The following is a 19,751-nucleotide window of genomic DNA, read 5'->3' as shown; positions in this document are numbered from 1 at the left end:
TGGGTGTGGACCAACATCTTCTGTGACCCTGGGGGCTCAGTAGGGGTAGGATCCTGCCAAAACAAATGGAATGGAGCCACTGTAGTCATCATGAGGGGTTTCCTCCTCAACAGCTACACTCCAACCCATCTGTCCTCTACCAGATCTTACTTCACAGGCTCTCCTTTCGTCCCACTGTGAGGCGTGATTGTCATCCTTCCCCTCTATCCTTCCGCCGAGTTTTGGAAATCCTGAAAGGCCAATGGATTGTTCACATTCCCTGTACATGGGTATGTTGCCTTGGCCAGAAGCTTGGCAATTCTTTTAATTTGACAAGTGTTTACTGGGTACTGTGCCAGGCACTTAATGATGAGTTAGACACAATCCTTACCCCTAGGACACTATACCTAAAGGGAAAAACAGAAATAGTCAAAGATAAAATTTAAATATAATATATTAAATATCTGATAAAGGGAACACAGTGCTTCCTCAATGGCTCTGGAGTAAAGAAACTGCCTGCACTACAGGAGATGCGGTTTCAGTCCCTGGGTGGGGAAGGTCCCCTGAAGGCAGAAATGGCAACCCACTCCAGTATTTTTGCCAGGAAAATCCCATGGACAGAGGAACCTAGTGGGCTACAGTCAGTGGGGTCACAAAAAGTTGGACACAACTGAGTAACTGAGCACACACACAGAGGAAACACGGAGAAGGGTGTCTTAATGGAACTGTGGGCTGGGAGAACACTGTTGGGTGACGCCTCGGCTGCCTGTGGCTGGTCACGACACCCTCTTGATTCTGGATCCAATAGCCTGACTGGGTTGTGTTTCTACTCTTCCCTTACCAGTTCATTATCCAGGCAGCTAAAATAATCTTTTAAAAATAAAAATTACGTTATAGCATTTCCCTTTGCAAAAGGCAAAGGAAAAAGGGAAAGATATACCCAACTGAATGCCGAGTTCCAGAGAATAGCAAGGAGAGATAAGAAAGCCTTCTTAATTGACCAATCCAAAGAAATAGAGGAAAACAATAGAATCGGAAAGACTAGAGAGCTCTTCAAGAAAATTAGAGATACCAACGGAACATTTCATGCAAAGATGGGCACAATAAAGGACAGAAACAGCAAGGACCTAACAGAAGCAGAAGAGATTAAGAAGAGGTGGCAAGAATACATAGAAGAACTGTACAAAAAAGGTCTTAATGACCCAGATAACCACGATAATGTGATCACTCACCTAGAGCCAGACACCCTGGTGTGTGAAGTCAAGTGGACCTTAGGAAGCATTACCACGATCAAAACTAGTGGAGGTGATGGAATTCCAGCTAACCTATTTCAAGTCTGTAAAGATGATGCTGTGAAAGTGCTGCACTCAATATGCCAGCAAATTTGGAAAACTCAGCAGTGGCCACAGGACTAGAAAAGGTCAGTTTTCATTCCAATCCCAAACAAAGGCAATGCCAAAGAATGCTCAAACTACCACACAACTATGTTCATTTCACATGCTAGCCAAGTAATGCTCAAAATCCTTCAAGCTAGGCTTCAACAATATATGAACCGAGAATGTCCAGATGTACAAGCTGGATTTAGAAAAGGCAGAGGAAACAGAGCTCAAATTGCCAAATCTGATATGAACTGGAAAGGAGAGGATCTTTTCCAGTCCTGTGGTCACTGCTAATTTTCTTAAAGAGATCATAGAAAAAGCAAGACAATTCCAAAAGCCATCTACTTCTGCTTCATTGACTAAATGAAGCTAAAGCCTTTGACTGTGTGGATCACAACAAACTGAAAAATTCTGAAAGAGATGGGAATACCAGACCACCTTACCTGCCTCCTAAGAAACCTGTATGCAGCTCAAGAAGCAACAGTTAGTACCAGACGTGGAACAACAGACTGGTTCCAAATTTGGGGAAGGAGTACGTCAAGCCTGTATATTGTCACCCTGCTTATTTAAAGTCTGTACAGAGTATATCATGTGAAATGCAAAGAAGAATGCAAGAAACAAGCTGGAATCAATATTGCTGGGAAAAATATCAATAACCTCAGATATGCAGATGATACCAAACTAATGGCATCATGGGAACAGTAACTAAAGAGCCTCTTGACGAAGGTGAAAGAGGAGAGTGAAAAAGCTGGCCTAAAATGCAACACTCAAAAAACTAGGTGGAAAAGACACACAAAATGTTCCTGAAGAGTTCTTATTAAACTTCTGGTGTTTACTAAGTTTTCATTCACTGAATGAATTAAAAACTCTATAATTACATAAATATATTAAAGCTGAAAGAGAAATTGAAGATCACCTAAGACAGGACTTATCAGATAACTGATCAGATGATTCTTTGTTGTGGGGACTGTCTCGTGCATTGAAGGATGTTGAGCAGCTTCTCTGATCTTGTCCCATGAGGTACCAGTAACATCCCTCTCCCACCAGTTGTGGCAATCAGCATGTCTGGAGATGCTGCCAAATAGCCACTGGGGAGCAAAATCATCCTTGATTTAGAGCCAATGATCCAAGGCAACCCTTCTTATTCAATGGTGAAGATAACTGAGGTCCATAAAGGTCAAATAACATGTCCAAGGCCATTCAGACAGTTAAGGGCAAAACCACGTCTATTCCGGGCTATTGACTGGATGTACTGGGCACTTTCTGTTACACTTGGCCTGAAATCAAAGATCTGGGGGCATCATCATGTGGGAGCAGCCCTGATCCAGCAGTGACTAGCTCATTACTGCCTGTTATGTTAGGGAAACCGTACCTTTCCACATAGTGCTTGATATTCCTTAGCAATCAGCTGCCGCTGTGCATTTGTCCTCTCAGTCAGAATGCTGATCAGTGTTTTCTCATCGGTCCCTAAATGAGACGAAAATAATTGTATTCACCATCAACCCAAATATGCTTAATATATCTGTCATGAACAAAAGAAAGATGATTAACTGTCTGAAACAGATGCAGAGAGGAAGGCATTTTAATTTCTAATTTCCAGGTCTTATCAGGTTGGCATCTTTATTTCTTTGATTCTCTGGCTTTGAGGAAAGAAAATTAACTTTATTTGGATAGTTTTAGGGGAAGAAAGCCATCATGGCTCAAATATTCCTATCCATACATCAGACAGAGGAAGAAGCCCAAGGATCACGCTGCTTTTGAAGTAGGTTTTTTTCATCCTTGTGAGGTTCAGTTACTGTCATTTCACCTTCTGTCTTTCTCTTATCTCCATATTTGGTATACAAAGTCATTTTTTCTCTCTAGAAAAAAGGAACTGATGCTAATTGAGAACCTACCACACACTAGGCACCTTTTATTTATTGTCATAGTTAATACTGCCCAGGGAAGTAGGTATGATTACACTGTTCTAAAGATAAAGATGTAAACATTTAGAAAACTCACCTCATTTGCCAAAGTCGTGCAGCTTTTAAGTGGCACAGCAAGAATCTGAATCTTAATCCAAATCTTTTAACCCAAAACATGTATTTCTATGTTCACTGGTCCATACCTTTTTCAGGCATTTCAGACCCATATACTTAACTACCCATTTTATGTACAAGTAAAGGGCCGACGTTCAAGCTGGATTTAGAAAAGGCAGAGGAACCAGAGATCAAATTGCCAACATCTGCTGGACCACTGAAAAAGCGAGAGTTCCAGAAAAACATCTACTTCTGCTTTATTGACTATGCTAAAGCCTTTGACTATGTGGATCACAACAAACTGTGGAAAATTCTGAAAGAGATGGGAATACCAGACCACCTGATCTGCCTCCTGAGAAATCTGTACGCAGGTCAAGAAGCAACAGCTACAACTGGACATGGAACAAGAGACTGGTTCCAAATAGTAAAAGGAGTACATCAAGTATTGTCGCCCTGCTTATTTAACTTATATGCAGAGTACATCAGGAGAAGGCAATGGCAACCCACTCCAGTACTCTTGCCTGGAAAATCCCATGGGCGGAGGAGCCTGGTAGGCTGCAGTCTGTGCGGTCTCGAAGTGTCGGACATGACTGAGCGACTTCACTTTCACTTTTCACTTTCATGCACTGGAGAAGGAAATGGCAACCCACTCCAGTGTTCTTGCCTGGGGAATCCCAGGGACGGGGGGAGCCTGGTGGGCTGCTGTCTATGGGGTCGCACAGAGTCAGACATGACTGAAGCGACTTAGCAGCAGCAGCAGAGTACATCAAGAGAAATGCTGGATTGGATGAAGCACAAGCTGGAATCAACATTGCTGGCAGAAATATCAATAACTTCAGATATGCAGATGACACCACACTTATGGCAGAAAGTGAAGAACTAAAGAGCCTCTTGATGAAAGTGAAAGAGGAGAGTGAAAAAGTTGGTTTAAAACTCAACATTCAGAAAACTAAGATCATTGCATCTGGTCCCATCACTTCAAGGCAAATAGAGGGGGAAACAGTGGAAACAGTGACAGATTTTATTTTGGGGGGCTTCAAAATCACTGCAGATGGTGACTACAGTCATGAAAGTAAAAAACGCTTGCTCCTCGGAAGAAAAGTTATGACCAACCTAGAGAGCATATTAAAAAGCAGAGACATTGCTTTGCCAACAAAGGTCTGTTTAGTCAAAGCTTTGGTTTTTCCAGTAGTCATGTATGGATGTGGGTTCAGTTCAGTTCAGTCACTCAGTCGTGTCCGAATCTTTTCGACCCCATGAATCGCAGCACACCAGGCCTCCCTGTCCATCACCAACTCCCGGAGTTCACTCAAACTCATGTCCATCGAGTCGGTGATGCCATCCAGCCATCTCAACCTCTGTCATCGCCTTTTCCTCCTGCCCCTAATCCCTCCCAGCATCAGAGTCTTTTCCAATGAGTCAACTCTTCGAATGAGGTGGCCAAAGTACTGGAGTTTCAGCTTCAGCATCATGTGAGAGTTGGACTATAAAGAAAGCTGACCCAAGAATTGATGCTTTTGAACTGTGGTGTTGGAGAAGACTCTTGAGAGTCCCTTGGACTGCAAGGAGATCCAACCAGTCCATCCTAAAGGGAATCAGTCCTGAATATTCTTTGGAAGGACTGATGTTGAAGCTGAAACTCCAATAATTTGGCCCCGTGATGCGAAGAACTGACTCACTGGAAATGACTGATGCTGGGAAAGATTGAAGGCAGGAGGAGAAGGGGACAACAGAGGATGAGATGGTTGGATGGCATCACTGACTCGATGGACATGAGTTTGAATAGGCTCCGGGAGTCGGTGATGGACAGGGCAGCCTGGCATGTTGAAGTCCATAGAGTCGCAGAGTCAGACACAACTGAGCGAATGAACTGAACTGAAAGGGTTGATGCGTGCCTGGCATGAAAATGACCTCTACGTCACCATTTTCTTAGTAATTAAGTATTAAGATATTGTTGGAAGTTGTGTCTACTCCTTTGTGGTAGAGGACTACCCCTGGGTTGGGGGCTGTGAGTTGGCTAGAATGGTATAAAAGATCAGCAGGAACTCAAGGCTCATCTTCTCCATGCTGCATGATCCATACACGCCTTGGTCCCATTTGTCCATGGCAGTGGTGCACACTCTACACGAATGATGGGGCAAAAGAAACTGTATTTGACTAGCTGCTGGGCCTCCCAGTGGAAGATGCTGCCCCAGTGGATCTCTGGTCTTGTATTCTCTGTATAGTTAAGGAAACAAAGTTAGATTAAATTCTCATTGTGCTCTGTGAATCTTATTATCAACTCAGACCTGTCATGGCATCTGGACCGGTGTATGACTGAACACCTCTAACTACAAGTGTCTCAAACTCAGCTGCTCCAGGGTGCATTCATTCTATTTGGATTCTATTTGCATTAATTCCACTGGATTTAATTCTATTTTATTCATTCTATTCTATTTCCTCTCTAACTTGTCTTTCATTCTATGTTCCCTGTCAATGATACCACAACAGATACAGTCTATTGTGAAGAAAGCTGAGTGCTGAAGAATGGATGCTTTTGAACTGTGGTGTTGGAGAAGACGCTTGAGAGTCCCTTGGACTACAAGGAGATCCAACCAGTCCATTCTGAAGGAGATCAGCCCTGGGTGTTCTTTGGAAGGAATGATGCTAAAGCTGAAACTCCAATACTTTGGCCACCTCATGCGAAGAGTTGACTTGTTGGAAAAGACTCCGATGCTGGGAGGGATTGGGGGCAGGAGGAAAAGGGGATGACAGGATGAGATGGTTGGATGGCATCACCGACTCAATGGACATGAGTTTGAGTGAACTCTGGGAGTTGGTGATGGACAGGGAGGCCTGGTGTGCTGCAGTTCATGGGGTTGCAAAGAGTCGGACACGACTGAGCAACTGAACTGAACTGAACTGAACTGAATAGATACAGTCATCCAAGCAAAGATGCTCAAGTCATCCTATACTCCTTTCTTTTCCCTACTCTTTATGTTGTAGCAATCAACTGAATCTCTTGAATTTGTCCTCTTTTCTGCTACTGTGCATTCATCATATTTTACCTGGAAACTTCAATAGCCTCCTTAACTTGATCCCATTATAATTCATACTGTAGAGTTCTGCTTAACTAAATTTTTAAAACACATCAGATCATATCAATTCCTTGATAGAAATCTTAAAGATTCTCTGTAATCTTCAGGATGAAGCTTAAGCTCCTTAGCTTGTGTACCAGTTTATTCGGACCTAGCTTGGGCTTCCCTTGTAGCTTAGTTGGTAAAGAATCTGCCTAAGACGCAGGAGACTGGGTTTGATTTCTGAGTCAGGAAGATCCCCTGGAGAAGGAAATGGCAATCCACTCGAGTATTCTTGCTGGAGAATCCCATGGACTGTAGCCTGCCAGGCTCCTCTGTCCATGGGGTCGCAAGAGTCGGACATGACTTAGTGACTAAAACCACCACCACCAGCTCTTGCCTCATGTCTCTTGTCTAATTTCCCACCCCCTTCTCTGCAACTCTATACCTTATGCCCCTAGATTCCAGAGAGAACTAACCACCCACAATCACATGTAGGTTGTACATCAGGCAATCTCTCCTCTCTTATTTCTGCAAATGCTCAAGACCAGAAATTAAACCAAGATGCCTAATGGTTCAGAGGCTGGATCTCACATGTCCCTAAGGCAAATGCCACCTCGACACTTGGTTTTACAAATGAAAACCTCCTCAGAGTGGGTCTGCAAACCTATGAAGAAACATAATGTAAAGGAAGAAAGACAACAGAGAGAATTTAAAGACCATTAATTCATTCAGTTTGACAATAGCCTCATGGAAAAGTCTATTCAACACTGTGTGGAAATAGGGAAACTAAGAGGTAGATAAAGAAATAACTTTCATTTAAAAATAGAAAGAAAAAAAAAAACCCTAAACAGGCAGAAATACAATAATATTAAACTGATATAAAACCTTAATAGTATAATTCATGAAACTTGACAAACTGACCCTAAAATTTATAGGAGAGGGCAAGGAGCCAAGAAGAAAAACTCCTGCTTTACTAGACACCAGTGTCACCATAAAATAATAATAGTAGTTATGACAATGTTGTATAAAGATGGGGAGAGGCAAATAGACCAATGGAATATAACAGAGAGCAGAAAAATAGCAAAGTTTATGAGACAGTGGTGGCATTACAAATCAGTGTGGAAAGGATGAACTCTTCAATCGGTTGCACTGGGACAATTGCACAGCCACATAAAATCAAATTAGATTTAAATGCCATTCACAAACATTTATTCCAGGAAGATTAAAGATCTCAATGTGAAAAATAAGATTGTAAAATCTGGGGGAGAAAATACAGCAGGGTATCTTTATGTGCTCAGCACAGAAAAGACCCTAAGTATAAGTTATTACAAAAAATATTGGTAAAGTTAATTTCACTAAAATTTAAAACTTCTATTCAATTAAAGTTACTGTAGGCAATGTGAAAAGGAAATCACATTCTGAGAAAAGATGTTTTCATAGCTTGTAATTTAAAAAAATGTTTCATACCCATAATTTATTTTAAAAAATAAATTAAAAAATTCTTTCTTGCCGAGCCAAAGAACACAACCCAACTGAAAAATGGATAAAAGGTATGGAGGAGTAATTCATGGGAAAGGAAGCCAATAAACAAGAAAAAATGCTTAACTGCATCAGTAATGAGGGATAAGAGAGAGGAAGGAAATAGAATGCGGTACATTTTTAGACCCACTCTATTGGATGATCATGGCAAGTATGGACGAGAATACTGAGCAAGAGGAAGTCTTATACATTGCTGGTGCCGTGTGTGTGCTCAGTCGCTCAGTTGTGTCTGACTCTTTGTGATCCCATGGACTGCAGCCCACCAGGATACTCTGTCCACGGGATTTTCCAGGCAAGAATATTGGAGTGGGTTGCCATTTCCTTCTGCAGGGGATCTTCCTGACCGAGGGATGGAACCTGTGTCTCTTGCATTGCCTGGCGGATTTTTTACTGTTGTGCCACCTGGGAAACCATATTGCTGGTAGGAATGCTAATTTGTAAATTCATTTGAGAGAGCGGTTTGGCAAAATTTCTAGTAAATTTATATTCTAGAGAGATGCTAGCAAACATTCACAAAAGACATAAGCACAACTATTTCAGTGCAGTACTTTTATACTGTAATAGAAAAGAATTGTAGGCAATTTAAAAGTTCCATCACTATTTCCATCTTACGACATAGTAATTCAATAGACTACTCTGCAGTTAAAATTAATGAACTAGAGCTAAACATATCAACATGGATAAATCTCAAAAACATAATGTTAAGGGATAAAAAATAAGTTGCAGAAGAATACCTGCTGTAGGATTTCAATTTATACTGTTTGAGCCCATGCAAAACAATATGTACGTACATACGGAGTACAGAATTAAAAGTTTCATGGAAATATATTTCTGATTTAGAATGGTGTTTATCTCTAGAGAATGGGGTGGGAATGAGATTCAGACAGAATCAGAAGGGACCGTGTGTGTAATGACTCCGGTGGTAATGACGATGACCGTTGATAGCAGTGATGGTCATGGCGGTGTTTGGAAGTGAGTGTTAGTTGCTCAGTCAGTGTCCCGCATCGGGAGGCGGGTTCTTTACCACTAGCGCCACCCGGGAAGCCATGGTAGTGTTTAGTAGGAAATAAACATGGCAAATATTAAGACTGGATAAAACTGGGTTCCTGGGCTTCCCCACTGGTCCAGTGGTTTAAGAATCCGCCTTGCAATGCCAGGGTCACTGGTTCAGTCCTTGGTTTGGGAAGATCCCACATGCTGCAGGGAAACATGCCCCACAACTACTAAAGCCCGTGTGCCCTACAGCCTGTGCTCCACAAGAGAAGCCACTGTAATGAGAAGCCCTCCCGCTGCAACCAGAGCGGCCCCGGCTCGCCACCATGAGAGAAAGCCAGTGCACGGCAGCGAAGGTCCAGCACAGCCATAGATAAAAACAAATAAATAAAAACGTAAATACCTCTTCAAGGTCATGCCTATCCCCACTGACAGTCTCCTGGTGTTGTGAAAGCACAGTACGCTGGAAGAAACCTGGTATTTCAATCACGGGTTTGAATCCCAGCTCTGCCACTCATGTATGACCCTAGGAAAATGACTCAATACCTCTGAGCTGCAGTTCCCCCATCTGTAAACTGAAGAAAATAAAAGTCTCCACCTCATATGATTGTCGTGGGAAAACACACACACACACACACACATATGTAGACTGGGTACCCTATACTTTTGCTCTTCACAAGTTTTTAAAGTGCCTTACAATTTCTCTAATTAAGTAAAAAAGGCGACTTAGGCAACCTGAACCCACGCACTTTTAGCTTAAATTCCTGATCTGCTTCAACAGTAAGAAAGAAATGGTAAAGCATTACTCACCAATTCCTCTGATGGCCTTACGAATCGCTTCAGCATCCACCAATGGGTTAAAGCCAGCATAATCTCTTATTGTCCCTCGCTTTCCAACCTAGAAAGAAATAACCGACAGTCCCACCAGTTCACAGTGACATCTTTACTTACAGTACATATGCATATTCCCATATGCCTACTGGAAACTCGTAACAAAGCCATAATTTGCACACCTTCTTATCACTTCAGGGGTGGTTCAAGACTCTCCTGGCTTGGATACGCAGGCAACATGACAACTACCCCATATAAAAGGCCTCTCCTTTTCTGGGTCACAAATTGAAAATATAAAACATTTGTTCCCTAGAGCAATGAATTATGTCAATTGTGGTAACTCTGAAGAATATTTGCTTAAAAGCTGCATCTTCATGAAAGCGATGAGAAAGCAGGAATTTCCTGCATCCTCTGTTTTCATGGGATTATTCAAAGCTCTTCACTGCATCTCACGAAGTAATTGTGGCTCACAGGCCTCAAGACGTTTTAATTAATGTTGACCATCCTCCCTGGGGAACCCTACCCAAAGGATCCATAAATGAAAACCCTATTAGGACTGTCTGTTCTTAAGCTTTGTTTAATGGAAGTACAATTGTGGCGAATAAATTATCTTCTGAAGGCTCCACCGACACAGATCTTCAGGAACAGCATGGAAATGAAAACATGCCATAATAATAATTTTAAGCACATAATTTAAATTTTTTTCAGTAAGCTGGGAAAGACTATTCTATAGAAGGAATAAAGTTTCTTAAAATTGCTTAAGAGAAATTGAGAAAAATCCAAGTAAACATGTACTTCTATGGCATTTCTTAAATCTCTGAATAAAAATCTGTCTATAATAATACTGCTTTCTTTCTAAACTGATCTTCCCATCCTATTACTGAATAATACTGCCTCTGTTGTCTCGTGTTACGATGTTTCATTCAGGATCTCCTTAAGTGTTTAGTATTTTCATCAACGGACATTATCTTGTCATGTGAAAGTGAATGGAAAATTGATGTACTGACAGTAAAAAATTATAATCTGCTGATTCAGTAGATTTGACTGAGTAATTTGTTTCAATACAATCCAACATCATTTTACCTTAAGGTGTCCAAAATAGAGTTTTGATACTAAAAAAGTAAGTACAGGACTTCCCTGGTGGTATAGAGGATAAGAATCTGCCAGCCAACGCAGGGGACACAGATTGGATCCTGATTCGGAAAGATTCCATGTGGTATGGAGCAACTAAGCCCACCAGCCACAACCTCCGATCTTGCATTCTAGAGCCTATGAGCCAGAACTACTGAAGCCTGTGGGCCTAGGGCCTGTGCTCCAAAGGGAAGCCACTGCACTGAGCAGCCTGAGCGCTGCAACTAGAGAAAGCCCACACAGCAGTGAAGACCCAGGGCAGTCAAATAAATGAATAAATAAAAATTTTTGGAAAGTGATTATACCAAGTTAGAAACTAGTCATGAATGTACTCAATCTAAACCACCTCTAAGGAATCAGTCACTTCAACATAATCTTTGGAGAATTCTCTTTTTTCAAGACTTAATAAGCATTTTACGGATTAACACACAGCCAATCGACTTCATTTCAGTTCTAGTCCTTTGTGAACTTTTGTGTTTATCTTATCTGTCCACCTTTCCCGTGTGGCATTTTAGAAGAACCATCACAATATTGGAGCTTTTGAGTGCTTTGTGACCGGCACTATGCCAGGCATTTTTAAAATCCATTAACTATATAACCTGTATAATGGTCCCAATGAATAAGAATGACCCATGTCACATATGAGAGACCAAGAATTAAGAAAACTGGCGATAATGAGAACCTACTGTGTAGCTCAGGGAACTCTACTCAGTGTTCTGTGGTGATCTATTTATAAGTGGGAAGGAAATCCAGAAAAGAGGGCATATATGAATATGTATGGGGCTTCCCCGGCGGCTCAGAAAGTCCGCCTGCAATGCAGGAGACATGGGTTCCATCTTTAGCTCGGGAAGATCCCCTGGAGAAGGGAATGCCAGCCCACTCCAGTATTCTTGTCTGGAGAATTCCATGGACAGAGAAGCCTGGCTGGGTACAGTCCGTGAAGTCGCAAAATGTCGGACACGGCTGAGCAACTAACACTTTCACTTTCACTTTTCATGTTTATGTATGGCTGTTTCACTTTGCTGTACAGGAGAAAGGAACACAACATTGTAAAGCAATATACTCCAATAAATATTAATTTAAAAATAAATTTAAAAAGAAACAGCCAAATTGTCGGGGGGAAAGGGGAGAAGATTGGAGAACTTGCTCAAGTCCACATAGCTGGTTAAGCAGCAGAATCTGAATCTGAAATCTGTCTTGACCATTGCAGCCCTTTCCTTGTCTGTCTTAAAATGCAGTCTCTGCACCGCCTGGGCTGATTCTGCTGTGAAATAAAATTCACATTTTATGGCAAGATGAGTAAAATTTACACATAAAAATTTCTCTGCCCTTTGGCCTCCTCTCTCCCCAACACTGTGCACCGTGTAAATTCATTATGCACAGAACAGACCTTGCCCATCGGCAGGAATACCTGCTCAGCCATAAAGAGCAACATTCTCCCAATACCAACATGACAGCTTCTTAAAGATAACATTCTTCTCCTTGATCTTGGAAGAGGTCATGGTGACGCAACACTGTACCTGCCGATGTGGACTGTGTGAACTGTCAATAATAATACGTCATTTAAGGAACAGCTAGCTCTCTGTCTCAAAAAACTTAACACACCTGTGCTTTGACTTCTCGTGGGCAGAACAGTCCTTGAAGCTTTCTGAGAGCCTCTTCCCAGGTCATAATCCTCAATCTGGCTTAAATAAAATTTTCCACTTCTTTCAGAGATTGACTGATTAATTTTTCGTTGATTAAAATGCATATGACCAGGCCCTACTCTAGACATATGAAATAATGGTCTTTAGAAATGAGGTGTTAGACACTTCATGTTTTACAAGCTTGAGAGTCCCTTGGACAACAAGGAGATTAAACCAGTCAATTCTAAAGGAAATCAATCCTGAATATTCATTGCAGGGATTGATGCTGAAGCTGAAGCTCCAATACTTTGGCTACCTGATGCGAAGAACTGACTCATTGGAAAAGACCCTGATGCTGGGAAAGTCTGAGGGCAGGAGGAGAAGGGGATGACAGAGGATGAGATGGGTGGATGGCATCATTGACTCAATGGACATGAGTTTGAGCAAACTCCGGGAGATGGTGAAGAACAGGGAAGCCTGGTGTGCTTCAGTTCACGGGGTCTGAAAGAGTCGGATACGACTGAGCGACTGAACAGCAACTGGTGCTTCTGTGTCAGGGAGATACTCACATGGTTGCTTTTGAATAAAAAGACTAAATTCAGTCAGACTCTAATTGTCCATGAATTATGAAAACTCAGGGTTTTCATTCCAGCTGTGACCTTTTCACTGCCCTCTGCTACCAACACATGAAAATATGCTGAAATTCCAATGCACAAACTAAGAAGGATGAAATTCCCAATCCATTATGCAACTTGCTACTCTTATAAGAATTTAACGGGAAAAACCTAATTTAATTAAAAGGAAAAACTACACACACACACACACACACATATCAGCATGACAAATGGGCATTCTGAAATGGAATCTTAGTGAAATCTTTCAGACTGCTTCAGTCATTTAAATGAGCAGTATATTTACCTGACAGAGCTTCTTGCCCCAAACACTCAGAAATAAAAACACAACTTATGGAAAAACATCTTACAGTAAAAGAACTTAATGGACTCTTAAATTAAAGTATGTCAGGCAGGGAACAAAGTGCTTCACAGACATCTTCTTTAAGTTTTCTGATGACATTAATGAGGGGAGGGGGAAGGCTGTATCATTTCCATTTAAAAACAGAAGAAGAAACTGGATCTCAGAGAGATTATTTGCTTGACATAACTCTGCTCTCTGCTACTAAGGACAGACCCAGAATTGGAACCCACTTCCTGGTGACTAAATCGCCCTGAGGTCTCCACCACGTTGTAAGGCCTCAGGACGCTCCATATTAATGGTTCTCAAAGTGCAGTTCCTGGATCAGCAGCATCAGCCTTGCCTGGGAACTTGGTAGAAATGCAAATTCTCAGGCCCCACCCCCGTCTTACTGAATCAACAACTCTGGTGTGAAGATTCAGGGTCCATGTTTTCACAAGCCCTCTAGAGGATTTAATGCTCTAACTTGTTTGAGAATCACTGCCCTATTTCGTTCTTAGTTGCCCAGAAAACCAAAACAAAATCGAGCAAACAATTCATAGATTCTTTTACGGGCGTGGAAGAAGAATTTGATGATGAGCTCACTGTTTCAGGAATGTTGGCATTTTTACAACCAAACAAAACTGCTTGCATTGCCTGCTCCACGGCAGGCTTAATTCTTTGACATTTAAATTATTAATCAATACTTAGCTTATTTCCATGAACGCTACTACCCTAACAAAGTGTCAGTGCTAGTGCAGGACATCACATGAATGCACGGCAAAGTCTTTTTATTTTTAATCAAGATTGATCAGATTTTCATCCACATCCCTTTAAAGCATTTTTCCCCCCTCCAACTTGACCGTCAGATGCCCCCAAAGGGAACGTGATCCTGAAACCAGTTGGAAAATAAATTTACAGCAAGGAATGTCTAAATAAAGGGAGGAAATAACAGCTCTTAACATTAATAACAATTGCTGCTACTCACGATTTACTAAGCACGTTTTCTGCATTAGCTCATTCAGGCCTCACAGTAAACTGATAAGGCAGATAGAATATCAGTAAATCCCATCTGTAGATGAAGATGAAGCTGTTGCCCAAGTTCACAAAACTGGCAAGTGGTCAGTCTTTGCTCCTAATGCTAGATGCATCTACTTCATGCCTACTTAATTTTCCATGATGCTCTAAAACTCTCCTTCACATGTCGGTTGTAGCACGTGACATCTTGAAGCCACTGGCATGGCCAAGCCAGTCCTGGGGAGCTGTCTGCTACTACGCTTGAGAGACGCCAGACTGTCCTTAACTCAGAAAAGTCAACGTATCTATTTCTTCATGAAAAGGCACTGCGTTTGCAAGAAGTCAAACTTTTATACTCAGAAGAATGGGTGAAAGAGAAAATCACAGGGTGCCAATCCTCTTGACAGGGAACATATTTAAAGCCAAATGCTCCAGAGCAAGAATAACAGCTGCTGCAGGTACATTTTGAAAGTGAGGCAAAGCCAGAGCACCCATCACTTTATAAAGCCCTGGAAAGGCCATGTCCCAGAGTTAAGCTTTCAAATCAAAGCCTCTTATAAGCCTCTAGGACTTGGGAACTCTCAAAGAGCCAGGGAGAAATGGTCACTCTCTGCCCAATGTTGAAAGAGTCTGCTGGGTCATGAGGGTTTAGAATAAAAGCTACAATGAAGTAGACTAAAAAATAAATAAAAGCAATCAAAACTTTTAAAATATAAAACCTCTCATTCTATTTTCCAGGGAAAAGTGGTTTTCCAAAACAAAGAAACTTAACAGTTAAAGGCCCTGGAGTGGACTTGTGACTGCTGGTCCAGTGGTAAATACCCTGGTAGTCCAGTGGTAAAGAATCCACATGCCAATGCAGGAGACATGGGTTTGATCCCCGGTCCGGGAAGATCCCACATACCTTGGAGCAACTAAGCCTGTGCGCCACAACTATTAAGCCTGTGCTCTGGAGCCCGGGAGTTGAAACTACGGAAGCCCGCTTGCCCTAGAGCCCATGCTCCACAAGAGAAAGCACCGCAATGAGAAGCCCGCACCCTGCACTGGAGAGCAGCCCCCGCTGGCTGCTACTGGAGAAAAGTCCTCGGATCCGTATTTGAGTGCCAAAATATTGATGCTTTTGAATTGTGGTGCTGGAGAAGACTCGAGAGTCCCTTGGACTGCAAGGAGATCAAACCAGTCAATCCTAAAGGAAATCAGTGCTGAATATTCACTGGAAGGACTGATGCTGAAGCTGAAGCTCCAATACTCTGGCCACCTGATGTGAAGAGCCGACTCATTGGAAAAGACCCTGATGCTGGGAAAAAATGAGGGTGTGAGGAGAGGAGGGTGACAGAGGATGAGATGGTTGGATGGCATCACTGACTCAATGGACATGAGTTTGAGCAAGCTCCGGGAGACGGTGAAGGACAGGGAAACCTGGCGTGCTGCAGTCTATGGGGGTCACAGAGTTGGACATGAGTTAGTGACTGAACAACAACATTTGTTTATTTGGCTGAGCTGGGTGTTAGTTGTGGCATGTGAGATATTCAATCTTCACTGCGGCACGTGGCATGTTTTGGAGGCCTGCAGACTCTTAGTTGAGACATGAGGGATCTAGATCCTCGACCAGGGATAGAACCAGGGCCCCCTGCGTTGGGAGCATGGAGCCCCAGCCACTGGACCACCAGGGAAGTCCCAAGGCTTCCGTTATGGCTTTGTTTGCAGTACATCCAAGATGTTCAAGGGAAGAGTTTGCATTCCTTCCTGTGATCACTCAAATGAGAAAATACCCATACATGCCAGCTTTTCTTGTTCTGATTTCATCGGGGGAGTCCCAGAGATAGAGCACTGGAATGTGATAACAAAGGAAGGTGTTGAACTGGAGAAGAAACATGAATGTGATTCAGAAATTTGGGAAGATGGGGACAAACAAGTGATTTGTGTTAGTTGCTCAGTCGTGTCTGAATCTTTGTGACCCCGTGGATTGCAGCATGCCAGGTTCCCGTCCTCCATCATCTCCTGGACCTTGTTCAAACCCAAGTCCATTGAGTCAGTGATGCTATTTAACCATCTCATCCTCTGTCACCCCCTTCTCCTGTCTTCAATCTTTCCCAGCATCAGGGGCTTTCTAACGAGTCGGCTCTTCGAATCTGGTGGCCAAAGTATTGGAGCTTCAGCTTCAGCATCAGTCCTTCTAATGAATATTCAGGATTGATTTCCTTTAGGATTGACTTGCTTGATCTCTCTGCAGTCCAAGGGACTCTCAGGAGTCTTCTCCAACACCACAGTTCAAAAGCATCAATTCTTTGGAGTTCAGCCTTCTGTATGGTCCAACTCTCACATCCATACATGACTACTAGAAAAACCATAGTTTTGACTATATGGACCTTTGTTGGCAAAGTAACATCTCTGCTTTTTAATATGCTGTCTAGGTTTGTCATAGCTTTTCTTCCAAGGAGCAAGCGTCTTTTAATTTCGTGGCTGCATTCACCATCTGCAGTGATTTTGGAGCCCCGCAAAATAAAGTCTGTCACTGTTTCCATGGTTTCCCCATCTATCTGTTAGTAGACAGAAGCAAAACAGTGACATCCCAAGGGGTAGACTTTCTCCAAGGTCTACCCTAGACAATTGGCTGCCTGATAAAGTTGCTTCCTTCAAATATCGATACCCCAGAAACCAAAGTGATCACCATATCCTGGGAGATTTGGAAGATGTCAGGACTATGTAAGTGACCTCTTTAGGCACCAGGTCTTTCATGCCTGGTGCACCTGGGATGTTTCCAGTGATTCTACTGTATCTTCCTTCCTGTCTCTCCATGCACTCAGCATTTCTCTGTCAAAGGCAGCAGACCCAGCTGTCTGGATTGAGCTTGAACCATTGCAGCCCTGAAAAGACTGCATCAACACAAACTTCTTTCTCAGCATCACTTTCATTACTTGTTTGTGACAGCTTATACATAAGTTGTAATCATCTTCTTTTGAGTCTTCTATCCCCAGTGTCTGAGGATTAACGTTTTAGACCACAATCAAAATCAGGAGGTTAACTTAGCTAAGACGTCACAATCAAATTCTCTTCTTGGTCAAGGACCACAAAGAGTTGAAGACTCTTCTGGTCAAACCCTCAGCTCTGTGCATATCCAACCATCTTTCGGGGGAGATGCCTCCACCTAAGGGACTGTCACTGTAACTGTGAAAGATATAGGGAACTTGACTCACTGCAATGAGAAATCTGGCATCATCTACATCTTTTAAGTAAGTCCTTGGCTGCGGAATGGTGACTGCCTTGGCAGAACTGGAGGAGGACAGTGGTGACACCCACTCACCTCCCACTCCACTTCTATGGCAATGGGAATCCATGGGACTAAGATCAGAGACATTTACAGCTCATAACATTCTGGGAAGAAGATTTCTTACACTGATGGCCAAGGTCATTAATGTCCACATGATATGATGTTAAAATGCATTACTTTATGAGTTTTGTACACGTACATTTGGAAAGTGACATTGGCAACAACAAGTTGCAACAGATTTTTTAGTTTCCTAATGCAAAGCAAATCTTTGTTGTTGTTTAGTTGCCCAGTTGTGTCCAATCTGCAACCCCATGGATTGGGATTTTCCAAGCAATACTGGAGTGGGTTGCCATTTCCTTCTCCAGAGCATCTTCCTGACCCAAGGGACCAAACTTTCATCCCCTGCTGCTTCTACTGCATTGCAGGCAAATTCTTCACCATGGAGCCACTGGGGAAAATGCAAACATAGGCAACGGCAACGCCAACAGTTCCTGTGGGGACTACTGGGAGTCTTCGTGGCCCATGAGGGCCCCTGAATTAACAAAAAAGAGAACTTCTATGCTCCCCCAAATCTTGTCACTTCATGGGAGTTTTCTTATTGCTCTTCCACCTCAGAATTTTACATCTGCTATTCCCTCTGCCTGGATGCTCTTCCCCCAAATATCCTCCCAGTTCACTCTCTGGCTCCATGTTGACTTCTGCTCACATACCTGAGCAGAAAATAATGTACCCCATCACTCTCATGCTCTACCTCAGCTCTTCTCCAGAGTAGTTAAAACTGACTTTATATACTACACATTTATAAAAAAGCTGAGCACCGAAGAATTGATGCTTTTGAACTGTGGTGTTGGAGAAGACTCTTGAGAGTCACTTGGACTGCAAGGAGATCCAACCAGTCCATTCTGAAGGAGATTAGCCCTGGGATTTCTTTGGAAGGAATGATGCTGAGGCTGAAACTCCAATACTTTGGCCACCTCATGCGAAGAGTTGACTCATTGGAAAAGACTCTGATGCTGGGAGGGATGGGGGGCAGGAGGAGAAGGGGACGACAGAGGATGAGATGGCTGGATGGCATCACTGACTCGATGGACATGAGTCTGAGTGAACTCCGGGAGCTGGTGAAGGACAGGGAGGCCTGGCATGCTGCGATTCATGGGGTCACAAAGAGTTGGACACGACTGAGCGACTGAACTGAACTGAATTGATTTTTTATTTACTAGCTGTCTTCCCTAATAAAATCAGAGGCAGACTTCTCTTATGGTCCAGTGGTAAAGAATTCATCTGCTAATGCAAGAGACACAAGTTTGATCCTTGGTCTGGGAAGATCCCACATGCCACGGAGCAACTAAGCCTGTGTGCCACAACTGCTGAGCCCAGGCCCCCTACAGTCCGTGCTTCACCACAGGAGAAGCCTCCACAATGAGAAGCCCATGCAGTGCAACCAGAGAGTAGCCCCAACTCGCCACAACTAGAGAAAGCCCATGCTTAGCAATGAAGATCCAGCCCAGCCAAAAATAAATAAATAAATAAGACATAGGGGACATAAAAGACTTAAAAGTGTTTGCTGGTTAATAAAACAAAAAATCATTTAAAAGAAAGTTAAAGGCATGTAAGCTCCATGGCTTTTTTATTTCTCTTTCCCTGCTGGATCTGCAGAGGTTAAAAGAGTATCTGGCACATAGTAGATGCTTAGTAAGTATCTGTGGCATGAATAAATGAAAGTGAAAGTGTTAGTCTCTCAGTAGTGTCACACTCTTTGCGATCCCATGGACTTGTAGCCCACCAGGCTCTTCTGTCCAGGGAATTCTCCAGGCAAGAATACTGGAGTGCGTTGTCATGCCCTTTCAGTACAAAATGCTTTCTACCAGAGTTTTCAGAGCTCCACGCCATATCTCAAAAATCTGACAAATGCACTCTTCACCTTTTGTAAATCCTGTTCACATGGGGCTGTCACGACT

General features: G+C 42.7%; 1 protein-coding gene across 3 annotated transcripts in view; it reads right to left on the bottom strand.

Annotated features, from left to right (window-relative positions):
* The window catches only part of ANXA3 (annexin A3), a 66,334-nt gene that overhangs the window by 34,053 nt on the left and 12,530 nt on the right, over nt 1-19,751 (bottom strand). Inside the window, exons 1-5 of one of the 3 annotated variants that reach the window (XM_010845899.1) lie at nt 9,778-9,854; nt 9,514-9,542; nt 9,371-9,430; nt 2,731-2,825; nt 151-230 (exon numbers count right to left, since the gene is read on the bottom strand). In XM_010845899.1, the coding sequence (XP_010844201.1) occupies nt 151-230; nt 2,731-2,740 (90 nt within the window). In that variant the 5' untranslated portion in view covers nt 2,741-2,825; nt 9,371-9,430; nt 9,514-9,542; nt 9,778-9,854. Of the gene's footprint in view, nt 1-150; nt 231-2,730; nt 2,826-9,370; nt 9,543-9,777; nt 9,866-19,751 lie in introns of those variants that run through there. The other 2 variants (XM_010845898.1, XM_010845897.1) reach the window with 2 other exon arrangements.

The sequence above is a fragment of the Bison bison genome, unplaced genomic scaffold (genome assembly GCF_000754665.1).
Source record: "Bison bison bison isolate TAMUID 2011002044 unplaced genomic scaffold, Bison_UMD1.0 scf7180017864228, whole genome shotgun sequence".
NCBI lineage: Eukaryota > Metazoa > Chordata > Mammalia > Artiodactyla > Bovidae > Bison > Bison bison.
This window is presented reverse-complemented; position numbering and strand designations above follow the sequence as displayed.